The sequence below is a fragment of the Chiloscyllium plagiosum genome, unplaced genomic scaffold (genome assembly GCF_037043375.1).
Source record: "Chiloscyllium plagiosum isolate Xiang-an unplaced genomic scaffold, Cpla_swu_hap1 HiC_scaffold_7, whole genome shotgun sequence".
NCBI lineage: Eukaryota > Metazoa > Chordata > Chondrichthyes > Orectolobiformes > Hemiscylliidae > Chiloscyllium > Chiloscyllium plagiosum.
The window spans coordinates 33,561,469-33,580,883 of NW_028270145.1; the positions used below are offsets into that span (position 1 = coordinate 33,561,469).

A 19,415-nucleotide genomic window follows, 5' to 3' on the forward strand; every position below is an offset into this window, starting at 1 on the left:
TTCAGTCAGCAAAAGACTCACGGATTTAATGAAACAATCCATTAAAAATGTAGAGGAAATGTTCTGTGTCTGGTCATGATTGTTTGAGATTGGATAGGTTGCGACAAATTAGTGCTATCATTTCTCAGCCAAACTGCATGGAGGCAAAATACAGAGGAACCTCGGTTATCCGGCATTCGATTATCCAAATTTCGGAGTATCCGGCAAGATTGCAAGGTCCCGATGCTTGGCTAAATTATGTTATCTGGCATTCAATTATCCAGCATTCAATTAACCGAACAAAATTCTCCCTGCCCATGTCCTTCAGATAATCAAGGTTCCTCTGTAGTTAGCAATGCAGCATTGCATTTCTAAAATACTGTTGCTCCTAGACTCACTACTTATTAAGAATTATTTTGTAAACTTTAATTTTGTCTCTTTGCACAATTAATTTCTTTATTTTCTAATCCTTATCAAAATGTTTAAATTTCACCAAATAATATTAATTATAAAACTCAGTTGCTAAACACAAGCAAGAGGCATTGTGCCAATTTATTGTTTGCTGATTTTTTTTCATAGACTTTAGTTGATTCAAATTAGTTGGGATCAACAGTGTCCTTTATTAGCATAGATATAGAATGTGGATTTTTTTTTCTTTGAATCAAGTAATAAGATATGCATTCATCTGATAAATATAATAAAGGAAGTTGACTTAAAACATAAAGATTTTGGCTGTTTCTAACACAGCAACAATATATTTTATCAATTATAAAATAGACTATCGTACCATTTAAAACTACAAAAATTATGGGTGTGCTTAACAGAAAATTAAATTTCAGCCAACAAGTTAACTTTAATTTATTTTTCCAGTAATAATATATTTTTATTTCATGTGGTGAGAGAGCACAATTAATTATTTAGCATTACCCTAACTTGCCAAATCTTAGTTTAAACATAAAAGTTTTGTCAAGCCTCAATGTAGTCAAGCAGAAAGCACCATTTGTCCTCATTGCAATGTTTCAAAGAATATGCATTAGTTATTGAAACATAATATTGTTGAAACTTAATGTTTTGAATTCTTCTGAAAGTTGAGACATTCTATTTAGTTTAAATATGGCCCATATACTAGAGATGAAATCTTTTATCCTCTGATAAACGAATCCCTGATTTCTGAAATATTCAGCACAGTAAATGTCAATTTTAATAGCGTTATATTATTTTAAAAGAGATACTTAAAAATAGAAACTTTTGTGGAATGGTGTTTTCACATTTTGAATGTTCATTGTTCTCTGCAGCAGAGGACTACAAGGAGCAGGATCCAGTAGCAGATCACATTCCTCTGATGTCATTTGAGAGACCTGCAGTCATAGAGAGGCTATCAAGCAACGTAGGAAAGCGTAAAAGCTCCACACCGCAAAAATTTGTTGGTGAGATTTACTGTCTTTCTTTACTAGCAATAATGTAATAGCAAAATAATAATCAACTGCCCATTTAAACTGACCATACAAAGAGAGAATAAAGGATAAACCTTATCACAAGCTGCTATGTGATCTGCGATTGTTTTCCAAATGTAAGTATTTAAATAAATATTAGCAATTAATTTTCTTAATTGGTGTTCTGTATCACTGCATTAAAGTAACTGGTTGAATTGTCATGGTCATACTGATAATTTTTTTGGGATTTGAAACATGACTGTCATTGTCCACTGCTAGAATGGAGCTGCACTTGGTTTCCATCCTCAAAATCATTCCTAGATGTTAATTTACGACCAGTGAGGATATAGTTTAAATGATCACCTCTTGAGGTCAGTTAAAGCCTCAATACTTTGGAGGGGCTCTTGTGGTGCAGTGGTAGTGTCCCTCCCTCTGAGCTAGGGAGCCCAGGTTCAAGTTCCTTCTGCTCCAGGGATGTGTAGTATAATCTCTGAACAGGTTGAGTAGAAAATATCTATAAGGACATTTCAGAGGGGCTTTTGTTGTGCAATGGTAGTCTCCCTACATCTGAGCCAAGAAACACAGTTCAAGTCCCATCTTATAAGAGTTCACACCATCTCTGAACAGGTTGTTTATAAACTATCTGAAGGAAGCTTTGGCAGCTTGATTATGTTTTTAAATTCCCCAATACTGCTGAAGACAAGACGTCAGAAAAAACAAGTAAAGATTGACTGGTTTCATGTAGCTTCTAAAATAATAATTTTTCATCAAAATTTAACTTTTAATATATAATGAATGCATACCTGATCCAACACACATTCACATGCACACACAGTCTCAAGTGTCATGCATCTAACTTGTGGCCATCTCACACAAACCACACTCTGTTGCAGGTGCAACGCAATCTTATAAAAGAAGCAAACAAAAACCAATTAGCAAACTGGAACTTACATGAGCAACATTTGTCATTTAAATGACAATTAAGCTTTATCTTGTTCATCAAAAATCATGTTGCTGAGTTAGTAAGTTCAGCCACATTCCAAGACTAGACTGCATTATTTAGGCTGGTATTTAAGGGCAATTTTGAGGAAGTGTTGTATTGTTGAATGAGCTGATCTTCAGGTGCGAAATTAAACTGCGGAAAAATTCTATGGAGCTATTCAAAATGAAAAGGATTCTCCCAGTTTCCTATCTAATATTGATCTCTTAAGCAACACCATGGATTGATTGCTACTGGTGTATTTGGTATATGTTACCTTGCTCTGCATAAACATGTTAACTTAAGCTTGTACTCTTCCAACCACCACCACGTATTTACCTGTTGATTAATTGATCAGATTATGAGCATCAGGCTGTCTGATTAGTACCTCCAGCTTGAAGGAATTGTGATGATGTGGCCTGAGGATCAATTTAGAACTATTCCGGAACCCCTCTGTTTTGGAAAACTTTGGCTGTTATTCATGAATTTAGTTCTGAAGATATTATATTCAACTTGAAACGTTGACTGTTTCACTCTGTGCCAATACTGCCAGACCTGCTGAGTACTTCCAGCACTTTCTGTTTATATTATAGGAGAGAGAACAGACCTCTTTAGGAACATACTTGAAAATTAACTGGAGTGATTTGAGAGGAAATTAGTAAGACATTGACATTGACAAGATTTGTGGAAGACTATATGATGTTACTGTGATTTGAAGATCATTATGCCAAACCATACCAAGGCTTTGTGAATTTGCAAGGGTGTTCAAGATTGCACTTTAAAAGATGCATACATAGCTATCAAATTTACCAGTGGAGTGATTATGCAGTAAGTCAAATTTATGCTCGGGTATTCTTAATCTGCTAGTTAACCACAGATTTCCGTAACCTTGGAGGGTTTCAAACTGTAGGCAGAAAAAGATAAAAGGAAATAACTTTTTTAAGGATTAGATGAGCATAAGCAAATCTCAAGAAGAAAGTATAGCAGGAGAAATTTTATAGATGCTGTGGTGTTACTTGATTTTAACCAGGATATTGCAATGAAAACTAAGAGACTTAGACTTTTTTTGTGCAGTTTATTGACTCACCAGACTAGCAGCTCTCACACATCCAATTGTAGCTGTATCCCCTTTCTGAAAAGAAAAGACTAACCTATTATGGCACATCTCTGGGGTAAGTGGGACTTGAACCTGGACCTCTGGTCCAGATGAGGAGACACTACCACTACCATAGCACCACAAGACCCTGTACACCCTTTATATATCTATATATCAATTAACAGCCATCACCTGTTTTCCTTCTAACCTTCATTAACAGGCCCTGTCTTGTATTTAAATAATATATTTTTTCAATATACGAACAAAAGAAGTAATGAAGATCAAAATGATTCATTTCCATGTTCCATGTCTTGCATTATAATATATTCGCTTTTCCATATTTAATATTCTCCCATCTTTAAAGAAAAATATACAATATGTGTAATTTCACAGCAATCCAAACAATGTTCATTTTCCCATGTTCTTATCATACAAGATGTATCTCTTCTATAACGTCTAATAATTTCTTCAGGCACACATTTTTCTTCATAAAACAGTATCGATTGGTGACATGCATTGATACATTTTATTTTAGAGATCTTTCTTTCCCACATTTCACAGTAGTCAGTTCAATTCTCAACCTTTTCTCTGCAGCATGGTTTGTCAAATGAACATTGTTCACAAAGAACTGTTATCCACAAGATGTTTCATGAGCAATTTGTTTTTCCCCAGATTACACAGGATTTCTTTCAGAATGTTAGATAAGTATGCCCCATATCTTAGATCCAATAGTCTCAGTATTTAGCAGCTAAGGTGCTTTTAATTACCTCTTTTTATTTTCTTAGTTTTCCAGGCTAATCATTAGCACAATATTTGTTACTATTTCCAACCAAAAATATGATAAACCCTGTCATATTGGAATATCCATCAAGATGATTGGCATGTAACTAAGATGACTAGCATTGTATCTTCTGGATCATCCAAGGCTGGAAACTTGGGTACATATTTTTCTGAATTTAATTTCTTCGCTGTTTTATTTTACCTCAGAACATTCTCAAAAATAGCATATTTTATCACGGTGCATTCCACAAGTGGCATCGTATCCAGATGAAGTACTTAACCAATTCAGCTTTTTTCAATTTAACTACCCCATATTGCTCAACTTCTGTAGAACATTTCCTCAGAAAAGTATTAACATGTATCGACAAGTTACCCATTAGTTTGTTCTTATGACGTTAATGAAACATGACTGGGTCTACTTTTAACAGAGTACAATCTGCTTACAGCAGAGCGGACCAAATTGGATACAGCAACACTTGATGCATCATTCAATCCATAATCATAGTTGTTTATTTTCCATAATTTCCACTCTATATCATCAGGGTTTCCTTACATGACTTCAATAAAACTTTCCGTTGAAATTCCTCCTTTTGAAAATTGGAGTTTTTATATCAACCAATTTACCTTCCCAGAAATATGTTGCTAAGAGAACTAAAAAAATCTTGAGGGTTACTTTTCCTGCTGTAGGGCAATCAACTCAAAATTTTGATCAGTAGATCTCTCTTCAGAACCTAAGCCAGTAACCTAGGTTTAACCTTTTATGTACCATCAGGAAGCACTTTTCCTGGGTGATAATACAGGCATGTCTGCTATCTAGCACCTTAGCGCGTACACCAATTTTTTTCTAGCTTTTCATTTTTTTTGGCATCCTTTATCAACTTTTATTTTATTAGTAGCTACTAAACATTTTCAATCATAAGGACTTCTACTTCTCATGGTATTCCAATTCTGTTCCATTGTCCTTATCAGACTACGACCTGTATTTGACTTCCTATCGCATTGAAGACCGTTATGACAAAACCATCCCCTCCCATGGTCAAAATACCTTTCACAAGTCCACAGACTTTTCCTAGAATTGTGTTCACTTCTAAATTCATTTTCAGGTCTTCCACATCTTTGCCTCATTTTGCTGATCCAAGGATCTTACCTCCTGTCCCTAATCCTGCACATTTAGACAATGTTTCTATATGTTGGTGGCTTTCCATCCTGTCTTGATTATGGCGGCATCCCTCCATTCACTGGGCCTTTCTGTCGCATATATATGAACCTTTGGTAGTTGTTCATATGGATAAATAGCCTATTATGTACATTACCATCACTTTATCCATACTCGGTTAGCCTTTCATCTCCCATAATCTACTGCTTATACTTGTTGAAGAAATGTATATTAGAAGTGCACAGTAACACATCTGTGACTTGTTCTAATTCTGTAAATGTACGAGATGTTTCAGTGTACCTTAAGAAATTCACCCTAACTGTCTGATTGCCATATTGGAAAGTTACAATTTCTTTATCACCATGTAAAACCTTACGGAGACCTTCCACTCCTTCCTTTAATTTAATATGACCCCAGATTAGAACTCATTTTTGATGGCAAATGATGCCATTAAAACTCCTGAATTTTCCCTGAAACCTCAGTCTTAATGCCCTTTTCCCTTCATGCTAAAAAGAAGTGGAGCTACTTGTAGTCCCTTCCCAAACTGGAGAATGATCACTCATTACTGATAAAATTTTTGGAATTCTCCAAAAAACCAATTGATATGGAATGAAACCCCTAACCATTTGCAGTGAGTTATTTTCATGGACTGACTGCCCATGGACTTGTTGATTTATTAAGCTTTACTGAAGCATCTCGTCTATTACTGTGTGATTTATTTCACAAACTCCATTATTGAAAGGATTTTCTGCAGTCAATATCATTTCTACAGTGTTCATGTTTTCACACATGCATTTAAAATCATTGACAAATCGCACCCCATTATCAGTGTGGAATTTAGCTCATTGCTTCTAGTGTAGTTTCTATCCATTTGTCTATTAATTTGTCCACTATCACTTGTTTCCTTTTACTATGTATCGTAGATTGGCTCACTTTGGCAGCACATTTATTAAAATTGGAATGTACAGAGAAGATTAGCATGGCTTCTGAGCTAGGTTGAGATGCAAATTCGTGAAGCTTTCCATATTTCTTAGGGCTTGTGTGGTGCAGTGTTTGTATCCCTACCCTGGACCGAGAGACCCGGGTTCGAATTCCACCTGCTCCGGAGGTGTGTAATGACAATTCTGAATACAACACTAAAAAGGAAAGAAATTGTAGACTGGCTAAATCTATTTGCCAATCCAAGAAGTGCAAGATGAAAATGCTTTATCTTTATCCCATACACATAGCTGAGCCTTCATAGAGAACTCTTCTTCTTAACCTCTGCCCTCATGTGAGGCGTCATGACCCTCAGGTGAAACCACACTAGTCACTTCTCTCTAATCGGAGATCAACCTTATGATTCTTCCCTATGATTCTTCAGGACTATGGCGATTTCACATCACTTCACCATCAAGTCAAGTCAACTTAATTCAAGTCTCTTGCTAATGGGAGATTTACTTTGGGCTATGACTTTGTCATTCTGTATTTTTAAACATATATTAAATTTATCACTGATCTCATCTCATTGACCCTTAGACATGCATTCTTTTGTAGGGTTTTAGCTTGTGAGAAGATGATTGGGCATACTACCTTTAAGACAGTCAACTTTTTTTCTTTAAACTTCTATCCCATTATGCCATGAATACAAATAAAATGTTTTGATTAAAGAAGTTAGATCTTATTAGCAGGGTACAAGGATGTCCAGGTTGCATTAACCATAATTCCACTAACGTCCCAAAAACACTGCATTTTTTGCTGTGTTTCATGTTCAGTTTAATTTTGAGCCCTTTCATATTTAGATTAGATTAGATTCCCTACAGTGTGGAAACAGGCCCTTCGGCCCAACAAGTCCACACCGGCCCTCCAAAGAGTAACATACCCAGACCATTTCCCTCTGACTAATGCAGTTAACCTATGGGCAATTTAGCATGGCCAATTCACCTGACTTGCACATCTTTGGACTGTGGGAGGAAACCAGAGCATCCAGAGGAAACCCACGCAGACACGGGGAGAATGTGCAAACTCCACACAGACAGTTGCCCAAGGCTGGCATCAAACCTGGGACCCTGGTGCTGTGAGGCAGCAGTGCTAGCCACTGAGCCACCGTGCTGACCCAACAGTAATGTGCCTGCTTAACAGTAAGAGTAGTTCACTTGATACAATGTTTGTGCTAATACGTGGTTTACCTCTGTTGCATCTTCATTGCAGTATATTTTATGGGCGGCACGGTGGCACAGTGGTTAGCACTGCTGCCTCACAGCACCAGAGACCCGGGTTCAATTCCCGCCTCAGGCGACTGACTGTGTGGAGTTTGCACGTTCTCCCCGTGTCTGCGTGGGTTTCCTCCGGGTGCTCCGGTTTCCTCCCACAATCCAAAGATGTGCAGGGTCAGGTGAATTGGCCATACTAAATTGCCCGTAGTGTTAGGTAAGGGGTAAATGTAGGGGTATGGGTGGGTTTCGCTTCGGCGGGTCGGTGTGGACTTGTTGGGCCGAAGGGCCTGTTTCCACACTGTAATGTAATCTAATCTAAAAAATCTAATCTAACCTTCCAAACAACTTTGTATCTTTTGCAACTTGGAGATATCATATTTATTGCCCTCATCTAAATCTTTAATATATAGTGTGAGTAGCTGGGTTCTAAGCACTGATCCCTGTGGTTGTCCACTAGTCACTGGCTGGAACTAGGAAAAAGATCTGTGTAATCTTACTTTTTGTTTCTGATCTACCAACCAGTTCTCTAGCCACATCAGTACTCTGTCCCAAACTGGCATGCTTTAATTTTACATGCTAATTTCTTATGTGATTCCTTATCGAAAGTCCTCTAAGTCAAGTAAACCACATCCAGTGGCACCCCCTAATCAACTCTATTAGTTATATACTCAAAAAATTCCAGTATATTTTAAAATGATTTCCCCTTTCATAAATCTATGCTAATTCTAACTGATCCTGTCACTGTTTTCCAAATGTTCTGCTATTAAGTATTTTATAACGAATTCCAGCATTTTCCGTACTACTAATGTCAGGCTAACCAGTCAAAATTCCCTGTTTTCTCTTGGTCTGCTTTTTTAAAGAAATCCTGGGGTTACATTTGCTACCTCAAGTCCATACAAGCTGTTCTAGAATCTGTAGAATCTTGAAAGATGACCGGCAATGCATCCACTATTTGTAAATCCACTTATTTAATTAATCTGCGATATAGATTATTGGGCCCTGGGGATTTTTCAGTTTTTAATCCTATGAATTTGGCCAACATCATTTCTCTACTAAACCTGATTTCCTTCAGTTCCTCCCTCTCACTAAATCCTGTGTTCTCCAATATTTTTTAAGAACAAAGAAAATTTACAGCCCTGGAACAGGCCCTTCGGCCCTTCAAGCCTGAGCCGATCCAAATCTACTGTCTAAACCTGTCACCCAATTCCTAAGCATTTGTATCCCTCTGCTCCCCACCTACTCATGCATCTGTCCAGATGCATCTTAAATGAATCTACCGTGCCTGCCTCTACCACCTCTGCTGGCAACGCATTCCAGACGCCCACCACCCTCTGTGTGAAGTACTTGCCGCGTGTATCCCCCTTAAACCTTCCACCTCTCACCTTGAAACCGTGACCTCTTTCTTTTGGACATTATTTGTGTCCTCATTTGTGAAGGTGGAACCAAAGGATGTATTTACTTGGTTTGCCATCTCATTCCAATTCTCACCTCCATCCTCAGTACTTTCCTTTCCTGATCTAAGAAGAAGACCTTGGACATTTCTAGCTTTCAATTCCTTATCTTGGCAGCTTACCTTTTTTTCGCTCCCATTTTCTATCCTTTCCAAAGGAACTATTAGGACCAGTAAAGGATCAGAACAAATCCCCTCAAAATATATTCAGAAGGTAGTCCAATCTCTAACTTTTTCTTATTTTAAAGGTAAGTATAAGATGTTACATTCCAGATACAATTCAATTGGTCAAACTACCAGATATTAAGCAAAACAAACTTTATTTATACATTATAGTTAAAATACAACAAAAGAAGGGGAAAATGAAATAACTCTATTGGAAAACTTAACTGAATAATCGATAATTTAATTCTAAAAAGTAACTGTTTCAACATAGTAATATCCTATAAACACAGATTGTCTCATATGTAATTTTTGCATCAGGAAGAGAACCAACAGCTTTTACCTGTAACTGAGAGGAAAAACTGTTTCTACGTCCATCTTCAAGACCACAGCAGCTGCTACAGAAAAACTAAAACTACATATCCTGGTTTTGTGGGAGCTTGCAGCCATTCAGGCTGCTTCTATTCTTCCTACTTAAAAATACCCCCAAGGCTTCACAAGCTGTTTATGTTATGTGCTTTCAGTAGACAACTCACTACCTCTGTCTTAAAACCTTCTTCAGAAAATACCAGGTCAAAATATACCTCTTAAAGCCATAGTTTCATTACAGAACAAAGGATTAGTTTTATGGACTAATTCATAATTGTCAGACATTACTGCTGCCAGTCAAGCAGTCACAACTCTTTGATCCTCAACATGAATTTTTACTAGCTCAGTTGGCTAGATTATTGGTTGGTGAATCAAAATGATGCCAACAACATTAGTTCCTGCATCGGCTGAGGTTACTATGAAGGACTTCACCTCTGAACCTCTTCTATTGTCTGAGGCATGGTAACCCTTAAGTTAAACCATCATCCCAGTCATTTCCTTCTAATGAGAGAGCAGTTGTATGAACTGGTAGAACTATGTCAACTTTAACTTTACGATGGAAGGTAGTGAGTTTTTAAATTCCTCTAAGAGAATAACTACTCTGAGAAATTCATACTTGTTTTGACCTTCTAATAATCCACCTATCAAAATTACTTTGCAGAATCCTTTCAAATGCAACATAGATTTTCCCAAACTGCTTTTTTAAATTCTGGAATATTTACCTACATGTCTCAGGCACTAACTTGTATGCAGCCAATATAGTCTTCTTCACTGCATCATAATCCCATCTGTCAAGGACTGGGTGAGAAAGGTAGGCAGCTATAGGTGCATGTAGAGAGATTGAGTGGGGACTTGGGGAAGTATGAACCTTCAGATATGCTACTAGAAATAACTTGTAGATATTTAAGGGTTCACTAGCGTATTGAGGCTAAGGCTGGTAACAGAGGAGCATTTTCAGTTGCCTGCCATCATGATGCAAATCGAAAGTATACAGTGGGGAAGGAAATGACTGTGACACTCAAGTAGATAGGGTAAGTGACTCAACTTATGAGGGAGGGGGCTGCAGTAAGCTTTTAAAGGGAAAGAGCATTGGTCACAGACCCATGAACTGTATTGAACACAGGAATGGAGGGTACTTACTCCCTAGTCGTCCTACAGCATTGTGTAATGAATTTCTCTGGCCCAACCAATGCGGGACAATTCTTTGACAGTGTAGCTGAAGAGTAGGGATGTTGTAAAAGGAGAGCCAAAGATGTAATACATTATTCCTTGGCTTCGAAACAGTGTAGTAAGCTCTTGGTGCAAACTTCCATCCACTGAGTCTTGTCTGCAGACATGAAGTGATGCCAGATGGTGTAACAATGCATTTGGGCCAATACAGAGAGACTCACAAACACATGTATGGTTAAAGCACAAACATTTATAGAAAAGCTGACAGAGATACACATGCCATTGTCACCTGTGACACCAAAGTTTCTCCTTCCTTTCCCTCCCATTACATCTTAGTGCACTCCCTGTTCAGCAACTGGGAGGGAGGAAGCAACCTTGACAATGTAGGTCAGGCCCTTGAAAGTTGATGGGGTGATTCCCCCAGTGTCTGGACAGGCCAAACATTCTTGCCAGAGACAAGTTGATCCTCCTTGGCCTGACATTCCAAGTGTAAGAGAGGGACAAGCAGGGTGAAGATGGAGGACCTGGCCACCTCTGGAGTGTCCTGACTGGAAACTGCCAAGAGACTTGGCTGTGTTTACTCCTCTAAATGTATACCTCTGGTACAACCCTGTCTCCTTGTGATGAGGGGCATCTGGACTGGGAGATCCTGCACTCACCTATCACTGTGCCTTTAGTCCACAGGCCCAGTAGATGGCACAGTGGAATGTGGGTATGTGAACCTCTCCAGCAACATCTGACGGTGCTGGGCCTGGCTATCCATAGTAGCCATTAACCTGTTCATGGAGGTAGACAGATGGTTGCATGATTCACTGCACTGTAACAGCTTCTGGGCAATGAGAGCCATTGTGTCCCACATACCTGTCTGCAGCACCAGTTCCTCCCTGTACATATGGATGAAGTCCCTGATTGCTGAGTTCACTGGCTCAGCCTCTGCTTTGGGCCAAGCAGGGGTCTCGTCTCCGGCAGTCCACTAATTGTCAGCGGCCTAAGGCATTCTTTCCTTGGCTAGCTGTGAACCTGTCACAGTGAGGTTCTAACCAGCTTGTGTTCCCACACTGTCTGTGTTTAACATTCCCTTTGAGTTGTTTGCAGCTGAGTTGGTGGGGCATGCAGAAGACTGCCTTGCTGCTGCTTGGCACTGTCATCCTCAGAAATCGAAAGGTTGCTTCCAAGAAAGTCAGGTGTTTCTGTGAAGAAATCAGGGGAGGCTAACAGAACCTGCAAGATATTAGGGAAACAGCATCATGACCAGTGGTTAGGAGTGAGGTGCAATGAATGAGACTGACAGTATGATTCATGGAAGAATGGCAGCAGCATGCAGAATAGTGCTTGCTTGTGGGGCTAGACATGGAAGTCTCTACATCCCTGTAGGACCAGCCCCGGTCTTCTCCTGTAAGGGAAAGGATTCTATCCTCTTAAGGGATGAAAAGCCAAATGTTAGGCACTGTCACCTGGCTTCATTTAGCCTGTGGAGTGAAGCAAAATGTTCACTTCCTTGTGACTTTGCGGGCTATTCTTTGGATCCTGGAAACGGCGTTGATGTAGGTGATGACCTCAGATCAAACTGGCAGGATCTGATGGTATGAACCCCCTCGATCAGTCCTCTGAAAAAATGACACCTCTCCTTTGCACTACCCATCCACCAGGACCTCCAAGTCATGTTCAAAAATCATGGTGCCACAATTCTTCTCCACAATGTCCCGACTCTGTTAACAAGCAGGGCAGCTTTGGAAGGCCAGTGCTCCATTGGATACACAACGACCTTTCAAAGATGGCAGGGATGCAAGAAGTTCTGGTCTTTTGTCATATCTGGTAAATTATTCCAGGAATGGTGAAGGATAAAATGGGGAAAGAAATCAAGGAAATTTGCCATGGAAATGGTGTTGGTAACTTGGTGAAGTTTGGTAAGTTTGATTAAAAAAAACCTTGCTTGGTCTTGTAGTGAAAAATTGCTAAGAAACTCAGCACAACTTGCACTTAGCCAACAAGGTAAGCTTCAATCAATTTAGTTCTGAAGAAAGGTCACGGGATCTAAAACGTCAGCACTGCTTTCTTTTCACAGATGCTACCAGACCTTCTCCAACAATTTCTGTTTTTTTTCTGATTTCCAGCATCTGCATTTCTTTGGTTTTTTTTATTGTGCAAAATGCAGTCCATTCTTTGTGCAGAGATTATGGACCATACTTGTCTTGCAGTTCTCATATAAAGTGCCAGTATTCCCGATTTATCTAGCTAGTCATGTGTTAAGAACCATCACTTCCTAATCTTAATTACTTACTATAATAACAATTGTAACAAGTGCAGTGGTAGTGTCCCTACCTCTGGGCCAGACGGCCAGAATCAATTAACCTGCAGTAGAGGGTAATACATCTGAGCAATTTGATGAATAAAAAAACCTAAAAGATTCTCATGAGGAAGAACAGGGTGGACATTTTTCTCTAAGCCAGGGGGCCCAGGTTGAAGTCCCATCTCTGAACAGGTTGATTAGAAAATATATGTATTTAAAATCATGCATCATGAAGGATTGCGATGGTGACAGATGGTCAGAACCGAAACTGTTCCTGTGAAGAACATCAAAGCTGGACTCTAATGCCACCATCAAGCCTGTATGACCATCTGATCATAGCTAATGTGTATATTAACTCCATTGACATCCAAATGATCTGACCAAGTCACTTTTGAGATGTTACTGTGTTATTTGTGATATTTAATTTTAGCATCAAAGTCCAACAATGAAAGTTCCAGTACTAAATATATTAAAATTGTTAGATACAATATGTGAAAAACAAAGTATGTGATGGTTGAGTGTGCTAAATGTAAGAATTAGCTCTCTTACTTTCAATGTTTTGTTTTCTAGGTGAAAAATTTATGCATTTGAATTATCCAGACATGAATTATAACATGAGTTTGAACTATGAGAAAGAGGCAGAGTTCATGCATTCGCACATGATGGATCAAGCCATCAACAATGCAATTACATATCTTGGGGCTGAATCCCTCAGACCTCTGATGCAGCATCAACCCAGCACAATGGCAGAAGCAGTTCCTGTTATGAATGCTGCCTATTCTCAGGTATACCATCCAAGCAGGCTTGAAAGGCCAAGCAGTCGAGAAATAACAGAAAGCCACGAGAATACAATGGATGGCCCCATTTCTCTAATAAGAGCAAAACATCAGACAGCAGAAAGAGGAATATCTCCTAGTAACAGCTGTTTAGATTCTACTGACACCGAAAGTAGTCATGATGATCGAAGTGGTCAACAATATCCTGCAATTCCAGCCTTTACTCCTCGGAACAAGCAAAGCCCTGCCTACGCAAAGGATGATTCAAAGGCTAATGAACCAGCAAAGGTTTTATCTCATACCTCTAAAGAGATATACAGGGTCTACAGTGGCGAGGGCGAGCAGATTAGAGCTTTCACTTGTGAGCACTGTCGCGTGCTGTTTCTAGACCATGTCATGTACACCATTCACATGGGCTGCCATGGTTTCAGAGACCCCTTTGAGTGTAACATCTGCGGCTACAGAAGCCAGGATCGTTATGAATTCTCATCGCACATTGTTCGAGGAGAACACACATTCCATTAGGCTATGAGTTCTTGGACAATGATGAAAAACTATATTTTGGCACCCACATTACAATAACTGAAAGGCAGATGTGGCCTGGTGACAAGATTTGCCTTGTTTTTACGATCCATGGACCAAGAATATACTGTAGTGAGTATATTTCACTCATTTGCAGTAATGTGATTTTTTCACTCATATATGACTTTGTGGGAATTAAAATTAGCCCTTAGTTTATGAAAATGAGCTGTCAGTCATGTCATCTGAAGAATTTTATATCATTCAATTCGGTCCTTGCGTAGGTGCAGCTGTGACAACCTATAAACGACTCATATGTAGAATTATAGTGAAGAAGAAGAATGATGTAGGTTCAACATGTCTTAAACTTCCTTAACTTCAAATACAATAGGAATAAAAGATTAATACTCTTTTATGCAGTGGTCTTTTAGTATCTTTGCCTGTTTCACATATTTCAAATTAACCAAGTGAAGGTTCACTAGATTAAAAGCAAGCACTTGTTGGTTAATTTATACTTTTCAATGTTGATCAAAATAATTGAAAAGGGAAGTCCTATATTTAAGTTTTTGAATTTATATAAAGTTGGGGAAAAAATATGAATCATTCGGCAGGCCATCACAAGTTGGTTAATGGGTGAATACATTTAATCACAGACTCAGTATTAATCCACTGATGGTGTTCCCTTTTTGATTATCAGAGTCTTAATCTTTTTTGTCCTTAACTGCATTTTCTTATAAGTCGAAGATGAATGATACAGTTCCACTCAGATGACAAGCCTGATAACTTATTTTGTGGCACTTGCTCTGTGAATAAAGATTACCTCTCACACTTAGATTGCTTGTTGAAGGGGGCATCAAAATTAGGACCCAAACTATGCACTTACTGGAAATTTTCATAAAGTACTGGAGACTATTGTTAATTTCTGAACATATAGCAACAAGGGAAGGATGTATTAAAACTCTGAAACTGTGATCATTCAACTGATTGTGAAGCGCTGTCAGTTCTTAACCAGACTCACTTCCTGTTTCATGTAGCATTTTCTAATCTGGAACAAATGACCCTGTTCTAAATCCTTGGGCTTTTTTGTTGCTAAAGCATTAGGTATAAGCTGTTTACATATTTTTGTACTAAAGTGTAGTTTTATACATGAAAATGCTTGAAAAATAAAAGGTACATTAGCTTTGTAGTGCATTTGCTACTGGAATCGGGTAACTGGAACCTCTTCCTTGGTTTGTTTAATGGTGGCAACATGTGTTTTTTTTGCATAAAACTCTGGATGTACATTTTCCTTATAACATACCTTTGTAAGATGATTGAAACTTTAAACTTTTTTATGCAATTACTTAGAAGGTTTCAGCATCAACAACTATAGTATGTTTTAAATCTTTTAAAATGCTTTGATTACAAATTAAAAATAAAATTACTTTATTTCAATGTCGGGCGTTGGCAGCAGCTATTTGTAGCCTAGTGTCTTTTCCTCTCAAGTCCTTGTCACTCAGTAGTATAAGCATCATCAGAGTCTACAACAGACTTTCCAAACTTGAACCGGTTATGCTAAACAGGTGAATGCAGTTTTCAAGTGCAATACTTCCTTTTTTTTCGGACTGTATAATGTATTTTCTCAATTTAGGAAATAGTTTATGTAAAATGTTTTTGAAATACATTAACTGATTCTTAAGACTGTATTGAAAATCCCTGTTACTGTGACCTAAATAACATGGCTTGTCAAAAAATACAAAGTTGCAGAATCTTTGTTAATATTTTTTTAGGGAAAACTACTGTAAGGTTTGTACTGTCTGAGTGCACAAATACTGAAATAAATTTAGGGAACCTCAGGAATGAATTCTGCGTGTGTCTGGTTGTTTCACTCATTACCATTACAAAACTTCACATGGAGGATTCAACTTGGTGAGACTTTATAGACACATATGAATCTTACAATTTTCTCATTCATTATCCACAAAATAAAATCTTATCTAAGCTCTAAAAATCACAGGTGTCATTTCCCTTTGCAAAGCTGAATTTATTTTGCATTTAATGGAATTTTCTTTTAATTACTTTTGATTGTTCAATATAAGAATATGAGAAATCAGAAACTTTCTCATCTAAAGAAAAAGCTATTGAGACTTGGTTAATAGAAAATTTGAAAATGGAACTGGTTAGACTTAGGTAAGCGTTATAACGGTTATGATTTCAAAGTGGATAGATAGAATTAAGATACTGATCAAACATAATCAAATTAAATAACAGACAGATTTCTGGAGCTGAATATCCTACCTTTGCCTATATTTTCTATTGCATATAATGATAAGTCAAATATTAAGGGTTGGAGTTTGCATGAAATCAGGAAGAGTCATTGAACCATTGAAAGCTACTGCCAGTCTATGCTGTGGAAGTCCCAACCCCCTATCTTCAACATCTAATTTTTCCAGGTAAGAGAAAGAGGACAGGGTGTGACTTATGCAGGACAGAAAACCAAACTCCGGAGGGCCGTTTGACCAGTATTGAGTTCAAATAGACTCCATTTTGGCTAGTCACCTATAATGTATAGTTTACAAACTTATTAGACATAAATGCCTTTGACAAATAAAGTCTATTAAAGTGCAATTAATAAATCCCCACTCTTTAAAAATGAAAATAAAGGCTGAACTTGCATGTGCAAACTTAACATAAAACTCTTTGTTAGATTGCTTTGATTGACAGACCATCTGGTATCAAAACAAAACCTGTTCATACAGGTTCAACAGAAATCACTAAAGGCCTGAGGACTAATGTTATGTCGCTAAAAATATTTGTCTGAATTTTAACAAAAAAACTGCAAGGATTCTGACATCACAGTTTGATTGCCAGTTTGAAGCAGCTACTAAAGGATGAGATGTCTTTGGGCTGTCTGAATATCAGCTTTTTTTTTGTTAAAAAAATTTAATTAACCCCAAGGAAATTTACAGTGTGTAAATAATTTCACAAATGAGAGTTCTTCACATTCTCAAATCTGCAGAAATGAGAATTATTTAGATTGTTAATTTTTGTTATCATTTCCACAGGGTTCTGTTTTCCATGGGGATCGGAGGTGGATAAACCATGGAGGTGGCATGTGGGAGTGGGAGTGAGAGATATGAGGTTGATGGAGGGTGTAAGAGATTAAAGAGATGGATTGGAGGTATGAGGGAGCATAAGTTGGCATGAAGATATTATGGGTAGCGAAGTCAATGAGCCTTAACGTCTAAAACAAGTGGGACAAAGAACCAGAGAATCGAGGTCAACCTTTAAGCAGCCTATTTCAGAACTTGCTCACATCCTTGGCTGCCTATGATTTGCTTCCATGTTTGGTGGGCCTGATTCAATCCCATAAATCCCTCCCGAGAGTGAAAATTGGATCCAACTGTGACTTTTAAACTGAGGAGCACCTTGCTTTGGTAACAAAGATGTGTTTGTGTCTGTAATTAGACATTTAGGAAGCCCTGTTTCTTCATGATAGTTACTTTAAAAATTATCATAACGAGGCTGTTCAGCAAATTAAATGCTTGAATCACACAACTGTGTTCCTGTGTTGAAGGTGATTATGAGGTCAGAATTATCTGGGGGGTCATTATCTACTTTGGTCTCTTTTCCTGGCACTCCCTGTCAGGATAAGGCTTCACTGCAATTGATTTCCATGCTAATGAGAAGCAATTTGACGTCTCAGCCAGTGCTAATTAAAGACATTTAGCTGAACCTCAAGTAAACACAACAGATTTGCAATACTTATGGCAATGCCTCTGGAGGTTATGTTACAGTATAACTGAGTAGGTACACTGTCTTGCATGTGACAGGGATCATTACCTTGTGAATTGAGTTTGATCCCACAGAAAGTACCAGTGGCAACAAATATAAATGACCACCAGTGTAGCCATTTCAGTCAAATATACAAGGAATGGAGCAGTACAGATTTTTATTCTGCTCACTTATGTGAGTAGTTCTGCATTTTGAGGCACAACATTGGTCAAGATCATCAAGAATACCCATCGTATTGCTGTATATCTATCAAGGTCTGGCTTGGAGCCTGACCAAGGATTGTAAGGTGTCTAGGGCATGGATAATGGTCGTGTGTGGCACAGTGTCTGATGAAAGGAAGTAGGTTGTTTGAGGCCCAGAGCTTGTCCAAGCAAAGCAGGTTATCCAGGCAAAAAAGGAAGAATAATGTTTCTAGTTGCATGTGGTATTCCACTAGGTGGGTCTGGGAAGGGGTCTTTGTGCAGAAGATGGTGGTCAGGAGATGATCTGAAAGGGTGAGATTAGGAGCTTTGCAAGGTGGGATCCCAAGGATTAAACTGAGGATACTGGGCATTAAGTGGAACCATGAGAGTGAGATGGCTAAGTAATTGTTTTCTTAGTGGTGGTTCATGGGACATAATAGAACAGACAGCTTGGATAATGGGAAGGCATGAGCAGGGGCAGGATGGGCATAGGGATGATAATGGATATAGGCTTGGGGAGAGCAGGTATGTGGATGATGACTATTAAGGATGGGGGAATCATTCTGAGGTGGGATACTCTTACCATACAGGCGATGTCCATGTGCAACAGTCATGTTCTAGAATGATGGTGGGGAGTGTAAGGGTCATACTGGCAAGGGTCTTTCTGAGGTTCTGAGACATGAGGGCAACTGCTGGAAGCTCATGGATGGCAGTGGGAAGATCGAAGGCAAAGGTCATTTCAGGGTTACGAAGGAGGTAAAGACATCAATGTGCTAGGATGAAACTTTGAGGGTCCTGGGTTGCTGATGAGGAGATGCTTAGAACATTGCTGAGGCCATGACAAAGGATATCTGGAATGTGACTCATGGATAATGGAGATAAGCTGAGTAGCAATCGAAGGATGTATGAAGGCTTCATGGTTGGTAGTGACCAGTACTAGCTACAGAGCCTTCCACTGACAGAATGGAGGAAGACCTTCGAAGAATCTGATGACCAGACGGACCTCTGCAATTTCTTCATAAATTATCTCAAGCAGACATATGATGAGACAAGTCAACCTTGCATTTCTACTGCCAAGGTACAGCTATAAAGGAACTGGCAGAGA

General features: G+C 38.6%; 1 protein-coding gene and 1 non-coding gene across 11 annotated transcripts in view; both read left to right on the top strand.

Moving 5' to 3' along the window:
• The window catches only part of LOC122551441 (zinc finger protein Helios-like), a 229,577-nt gene extending 213,384 nt beyond the window's left edge, over nt 1-16,193 (top strand). For 9 of the 10 annotated variants that reach the window (XM_043693360.2, XM_043693353.2, XM_043693361.2 and 6 more), the window contains 2 exons: nt 1,275-1,406; nt 13,630-16,193. In XM_043693360.2, the coding sequence (XP_043549295.2) occupies nt 1,275-1,406; nt 13,630-14,360 (863 nt within the window). In that variant the 3' untranslated portion in view covers nt 14,361-16,193. The remainder of the gene's footprint in view (nt 1-1,274; nt 1,407-13,629) is intronic. The other variant, XM_043693354.2, reaches the window with a different exon arrangement.
• On the top strand, nt 6,349-6,454 carry LOC122552071 (U6 spliceosomal RNA). The gene has a single exon (XR_006312290.2). It is a non-coding gene; the product is annotated as a U6 spliceosomal RNA (small nuclear RNA).
• Nucleotides 16,194-19,415: the final 3,222 nt, after the last annotated feature.